The sequence below is a fragment of the Xyrauchen texanus genome, chromosome 17 (assembly GCF_025860055.1).
Source record: "Xyrauchen texanus isolate HMW12.3.18 chromosome 17, RBS_HiC_50CHRs, whole genome shotgun sequence".
Taxonomy (NCBI): Eukaryota; Metazoa; Chordata; class Actinopteri; order Cypriniformes; family Catostomidae; genus Xyrauchen; species Xyrauchen texanus.
The window spans coordinates 15,222,050-15,229,567 of NC_068292.1; the positions used below are offsets into that span (position 1 = coordinate 15,222,050).

The 7,518-nt window shown below is 36.0% G+C and overlaps 1 protein-coding gene across 1 annotated transcript; it reads left to right on the top strand.

Moving 5' to 3' along the window:
- Nucleotides 1–5,503: 5,503 nt before the first annotated feature.
- Nucleotides 5,504–7,518, top strand: LOC127657527 (cholecystokinin-like). Its single transcript, XM_052146366.1, has 3 exons — nt 5,504–5,640; nt 6,672–6,908; nt 7,094–7,518. The coding sequence occupies exons 2-3, from the start codon at nt 6,674–6,676 to the stop codon at nt 7,222–7,224; spliced, it is 366 nt and encodes a 121-aa protein (XP_052002326.1). The 5' UTR covers nt 5,504–5,640; nt 6,672–6,673; the 3' UTR covers nt 7,225–7,518.

Genomic DNA, 7,518 nt, shown 5'->3' on the forward strand with positions numbered 1-7,518 from the left:
AATGGAAATGTATTTAAGTAAAATTATTCTTTAAACTGGCACTAGCCATTTAAACTGCACTCGAGTAAAGTATAAATCCCAAAAATGTATACTTAAATATAATTTTTATTAAATTACTTTACACCCATGGCATCTTGTACATCATATCCATTCAAAGTAGATTCTCACAGATTTTAGCAGACAAGACAATCCACCGGTGGAATGTTTTTTGATCTTTTTTTCTTTTGGGTGAGATCAGTCTGAAGCTTCAAAAACATCAGGATTCACTGTGTGTGAACGGTCAAAATGCCTTGACTTGGTGAGACATGGGCAACTATGTTGAGCTCTTCCATCCAGAAGCAGTAACATATATTTAGATGTATAAAACTCTGTAATAATATACAGATGTGCTTGAGCAACTTGCAAACTTTAAGTCACGAGCCAGGACGTTTGCATTTTTGCCAAACTTCTTCATTAAGACACTTGCCATGAACGTCACAATCTTTGGCAGAACCTGCCACTATTTGTTCCTCATATGCACCTATTTCAGCCTATTTACAACCTGCCATATTCTAAACTAACTTAAAACATCTGACGAATCAATGACAGGCTATAAAACTATCAACTTTATGCAAGACGAAAGGGATCGTGTTTTAAAGTAGTGTTTTAAGCTCACAACTTCTGATCTCTGAGAATATCAGAGGCTAAAGTTAGTAGGACCTTTTAGTTTAAGTGAAAAATTTAATATATCCACCTTTTTCCTGACTTCTCAATGGGCGGCGCCATTATGGCAAGAGACTTCCTCTCGGATGCTCCACTCTTTAGTTAGACTAAAGTTACTGGTGATTTCGAGCAGCAGAGGCTCTGGAAGAATATGCGCTGATATAGGGTGTTATAACAAATACAGGTTGCTTAAAAACTACTGTAAAATGAATGTCACAACAATAAGCCACACAAAAGCTGCCAATGCTGAAACATTCAAACCAAATGTAATAAGCAAAGGTTGCATTAAACTAATTCTCCATCCTTTTGGAAGATAACAAAGATGAAAAACATTTAAACCAAGCTTGTTGTTGTTTTTTTATTAATCATCTTTATGAGGTTCATATATCATGTTACGCTGTGAGTGTACAGTATGTGAATGAGGTAGAGACTGAGATGTTGTTGGCAGAGTGTGTGAGAAGGTGACACTTGTTAATGCAGAAATAATGCCATAAATAGGAAGATTTTTAAATGGAACCTATGATGACCATACACCCTCTTTTTACGGACATGTCCGTAAAATAAAGCAAATAAAAGCATTCGGTCAGATTTCTAGATTCCCATCATTTAAACATTTATTATAAAGTGTATTAAATTCCAATATTTCATCAAAGTGTAGTCCCATATATATCCACAAAGGTCTTGGCTAAGCCCTGAATATTTACAGACCCTAGAACCACCCCAGATCAGAAGCAATTTCTATAGTGGTCTCAGATTTTTGGATCACATTGTATATGAGGAATATTATCTGCTATCCTTGGGGATACTGGATACTGGGATACTTGTTATAGGTATACTATATATACAGTTGCAATCGACATTATTCAACCCCCCTGACCAGCAATACATTCTGGTGATGTGAATTTAAACACATCAACTTAACCTCGGTAAACAGGTAAATGTGTGTTTTAACACACATTTGAGTGATTTTGAGAACAAAGAGTTCAGTTTACCCAAATTTTTAAATAAATAAATAACTCTCGACAAATGTCATGTCAAAATATTCAACCCCCAAAGTCAATCATTTGTGGACCATCCTTTATCCTTCATAACAGCAAACAAATGTTTCAGGTAAGTGTTCTCAGGCCTCGGACACCTCTCTATTTGACTTTTTACACATTTCTCATGAGCAAAAGCTTCCAGCTCATTGACATCCTTTGGTTTCTCTGCTGCCACTGCTTCCTTGAAATCTCAACAAAGGTTTGCAATGGGATTTTAATGATGGACTGAAAGGGCCATTTAAGGACATTCCACAACCCATTCCTGAACCAGATTTTGGGCAACTTGGATGTATCCTTGGTGTTATTGTCTTGCTGGAAAGTGCAGTGATCACAAGCTTCAATTTCACACTGAAGGCATCACATTTTTCATGCCAGAAATGCCTGAAACCTGAAAGAATCCATGGTGTCAGTAACATAGTCAGGATAGCCGCTTCCTGCAGCCAAAAAACACCCCCATAAGAGGACTAACCCACTCCATGCTTGACTGTGGGGATGGTGTCGTTCTTGTCATCAAGTTGTCATCTTGCTCCAGATGTACACTGACCCATGGGTCTAAAACTCATTTTCAGTTTAGTGTCATACGTCTATAAAACCTTCTTCCAGCACTCCACAGGTCTTTCCTAATTACTTCTTTTTTTTTAACGTTCTTCCACACCCCAATAAGGTTGCTGTTGTACCATATTTAAAAAAAATTATGAATGGTGCTGCCAACATTGTCTATTGGAAATTGAAGTGCTTTGGAAATTAAGCCATGACCTTTCTTGTGTAATGAATTAGCTTTTGAGACATCTTATTTTTAATCGCATTTTTTTTGCATAGAAATACATTTTTGCTAACAGCACTAAATTTAAATGTGAAAACTTAAAGAAGTGCCATTGCAGATTGATGACTTAATGTTTTTTTAAACAATTACTTGTGTAGTCTTACATATTTAAGAAACAGCTACATGCAACAGGTGTTGAATAATTATGACATGGCTGTATTTTTTTAAAATTCTGCTATTTAGAAAAATTAGGTTATATATTCACACTTTGACTTTGAATGTGTCACTCAACTGATATAGATGTAAAGTTTAAAAATTCTGGGTCATCAGAAAAGGTTACCTTTGTAAATCCTTACTGTCTTGGGGGGAGGGGGGTCTTGGCCATGGTGGAGAGTTTGGAATCTGATTGATTGATTGCTTCTGTGAACAGGTGTCTTTTATACAGGTAACAAACTGAGATCAAACTCCCTTTAAGAGTATGCTCCTATTCTCAGCTCATTACCTGTATAAAAGACACCTGGGAGCCAGAAATCTCTCATTGAGAGGGGGTCGAATACTTATTTCCCTCATTAAAATCCAATTAAATTTATAACATTTTTGACATGTGTTTTTCTGGATTTTTTTGTTGTTATTCTGTCTCTCACTGTTCAAATTAACCTACCATTAAAATTCTAGACTGATCATTTGTTTGTCAGTGGGCAAACGTACAAAATCAGCAGGGGATCAAATACTTTTTTCCCTCACTGTATGTTCCAAATGTACTGTTGTAAAAAGCAACCATCTGTGCATAAAAGTATCTCATTTTTTTCACTTACAAATTCTGAAAACAATCCTTGCAAATGTTTATTAATCCATATTCCCATATATTTTATTGGTGACATCAAAGGCACTGCATCCAGTCAAACACAATGGGTTTCAATGGTTGAAAAAAATACTAATTAGATGCCAACATGGACAGGTTGCATGACATCCTTGAAAATCATGAAAACTGAAATGAAAAGGTCAAATAAAATACAAAATGGTACTATGTTGGGTCACCACTTGCTGTCCAATGTAAAATATGAGTCCTGAAGCATAACCAAGTGAAAACCATTGGTATCAGATGGAGCTGTGCACATTGCAGACAGGTGGGTAGAGTAGCCAAAAACTGTACTCAAGTAAACGTACAATTACCTCAAAACATTATTACTCAAATAGAAGTAAAAGTGCTAACATCAATAATTACTTGAGTAAGAGTAAAAAAGTATCCAATTAAAAGAGTACTCAAGTAGTGAATAACTTCTTACTTTCACAAATGACATAATAGACGTTTAATCCCCTATATTCCATCACATAATACACATTTAACATGTAATACAGAACTATTATTATCATTAATGAAATTTCTGTCATCATCCACCATCATGTAGTTCCAATCCCCTATGACTTTCTTCCATGCAGCACAATAAGGAGATATTAGACCTGTTTGCATGAGTCACTATTTACTTTCAGTGAATGTATATATATATATATATATATATATATATATATATATATATGAATGGTGACTGAGACTGTCAGTCCCTAACATTCTGTCTAACATATTTTGTGTTCCACATAATACAAAGCATCACACTGGTTTGGAACAACATGAGGGTAGAGAAATTATGACATTTTGATTGACATGACATTAAATTATGGCTGAGCTATCACTTTAAAGAGATAGTTTACCCCCAAGAAATTCTCTCATTATTTACTCACCCTCATGCCATCACAGATGTGTATAACTTCCTTTCTTCTGCAGAACACAAATTAAGATATTTAAAAGAATATTTACAGAACAGAGCTGAGAAATTCTTCTAAAAATCTTCATTTGAGTTCATATTTATTGTGTTGAATATGAAATGCTGTCTGTTCGCGCTCCAGTTGTCGATCACGCGAATGGCAGTGATTTACACTTAACTTGGATGTTTAAATGGATTTATACCGTTAATCAGCCTGAAGTAGCTGCGAAAGTTTCCAGTACCCCAGCGAGGGCGCTGAGTAAATGCATAAACACTGCTTATGACATGCTGGACAAAGCACACTGATATATTGCTGCACTCATTTAAAAATGTACACTTAAAAACTGATGTCATAAGAGACCAGTTACAGAATCACCCTGACAATGACCATCTCATTACACAGAAAAGCCCACATTAGAAATAGAGCCAAAACGTACCTCAGCTGCCTAAAGTTGGAGCTGTGATTTTAATCTTGAAATATCAGCTTGTCTTGGTGTTAAATGAAGACATTGCATGACGAAACTATTCTTTTTTCCACTGTGCGGAGCAAGAAAATGTTTCACTTTGAAGAGTTTGATGCTGCAGAACTGATGACTTGAGTGACAGTCTGTGACACCGGCTCAGCGCGTGCAGCAGTGTGAACTTCCTGTCTCGTAAATTCCCATCACTCAATAAATTACACATGAAGTAAAGTTAAACCCAGCAATGTAATGACAGTAACGCCACACATTGTAAAGCAGTAAAAGTAAAAAAATGTCATTCTAAATTTACTTAAGTGAGAGTAAAAAGTACCCACTTTTAAACCTACTCTAAAAGTAAATCTTTTCCCCAAAAAGTTACTCAAGTAAATGTAATTGAGTAAATGTAGCGCATTACTACCCACCTCTGATTACACATATTTATCTATAACATCAAAATGTGTCTCCCATGGTCCTTGGCCAAAGAGGGATGGACACCTGATGGGAAGGTAAGATGAAACACAGCTGTTGTGGAAGTGAACCATGTAGGTGTGTATATCTATAAATGAGAATGGACTAGCCTCTGGAGACCCCCGATCCCCTTGAGTGACAAGCTCATAATCTGTATCCTGTAAGAATACTCCAGACTCTTGGTTCTGCGTCAGGCTTGCGCAAATACACATCCTCATTCACATACACAGACTGTGGAGTTGCGCTATCGCTACGTGGGTCACACAGAGCCAGCCCACTTCACAGCAGTATTTAAGGGCCCCTCTTCCACATTGCACTGAAGTTACAGACACACACACATTTATTCTGCAGTCAGCGTGTGTTCTACATCTCTCTCTGTCTATCTCTCTTTCTGCAGCTCTCTCTCTCTCTCTCTCTGGTGGATCTCTGAGACTCACCTGAAGGTATGAATTTACATCTGGATTTTTACCTGGCTGAGTGTTGTATGCTTGCATTGACTGTTTTTGTTTATTTTTTTTATTTGGAAGATTTGCTGTGTGAAATCATGTCTCTTACCACCATAATGTTTGTAAAATATATTATATAAGATTAAAAATATTTAATAAGATTACATTATATACTGTAATTCAATTGAATGCTATTTAATACAAAGATGAATTTGTAAAATTGAAATCTATGTTTATTTTGTAAGTCCTATAATTGAATTGTAATATTAGGATGTGCACGTTTAAATTTGAAGATGGTAAAATAGTTTTTGGAAAAAATAAATGAGATTTTGGTTCTATAGCGTGAATGCATGAGTGATTTTATTCAATTATTGAAAAATTGGTTTGAATCCCATTTGATCCCAATGAATTCCATTTATTAGTCCATCGCTAATGCTTCTTGGCTTGAATTCAATTAGGGATATTTATTTATTAATATCAAACAAAAATTGTCTGAAACAATTCATTGTAAAATAATGGTAAGTGGACTAACTGTCATAAACCGGAGTGTTGAAGGCAGAAACTAATAAGATGGACCTTTTGGGAAAATAAAAAATGTTTTTAATGGAGCCTGTGGATTGAGAAAGTAAAATACAGAGATTTTTACCTAACCAGATTATGCATTTCAACATCTCTACGTGATTAGTGTACCATTAATTTAATTTCACACTATTGTTTTTTTTTTTGTCTACTATACTGGTACACCATACTGGACATAGTCAAGTTAATACATCTTTGGTAAAGGCAGGTGAAACTATTTCATTTTACTCCTAATTATTTATTAAGAAAGGAAATATATTAATAGTCTGTGGTTTAATTGTTTGACCAATCAGATAAAAAATATTCTTAGCACATTGACATTACTGTTTTTTTATTAATATTTTTTTTTTACTCTTGTTATCCTTTAAAATCCTTTAAAATGTTATGCTTTACCATATTTTACCATTTTAAAGCTCAAGTTTGATCAAAAACGTGTTTGTGTTCTTCAGCCATGAACACTGGGATCTGTGTGTGTGTGCTGCTGGCAGCGCTCTCCACCAGCAGTTGCCTTGCTCTCCCCACACACTCACGGGACGATGTTCAGCCTGATCATGTAGCCGGACACACACGCCACACCCGTGCAGCATCACCCATTGGACATCTCAGCCTGCTGTCCAAACCAGAGGACAGTGAAGACCCCCGCAGCAGCCTGACTGAACTACTTGCCAGAATCATCTCTGCCAAAGGTGAGATTTCACTTTTTTCATAATTAAAGGACTTCTATCACTTGCCCTTAGGCATATTGTTTTATACTCAATAAACTGTGATCATGCCACATTTACATTCCTCATCGGTCCTGGCATTAACATTTTTCTTTTTGGAATTTTTCATTTGACTGTTAAGTAAATTAAATCTTTGTCCATTCATGTAGGTGCATACCGCAGAAGTCCATCTGTCAATAGCAGGTCTACGGGCACTTCTCACAGAATAAAGGACAGAGATTACCTGGGCTGGATGGACTTTGGCCGAAGAAGCGCAGAAGAGTATGAATACTCCTCATAAGACCCATTCAACTAATCACATCAGTCAGTCAACTTAGCCAAACATCTGTACAGAGACAGTCATTTTAATGATCTCACCTGTCAATCAATCCATCTGCGAGTTTTATCACCAACCAACTCAGTCTGATGTGTTTGTATAATAAAGACAATGCAATATATAAATATACATATCCATCTATACACATTGTGGCAGAAATAAACAAGTGAGAACGTCTCTACTGCCATTATTCTCATATCCTATGTATATAAGAATTGTCCTTACTTTAGACGTATCACAGGTGTCTAAGAATAAATC

Bases quoted from the DNA above. Each gene is read 5' to 3' on its own strand.
- LOC127657527 (XM_052146366.1), top strand. From the start codon at position 6,674: ATGAACACTGGGATCTGTGTGTGTGTGCTGCTGGCAGCGCTCTCCACC. The intron at 6,909-7,093 runs GTGAGATTTCAC...CCATTCATGTAG, and splicing joins CAGAATCATCTCTGCCAAAG to GTGCATACCGCAGAAGTCCA.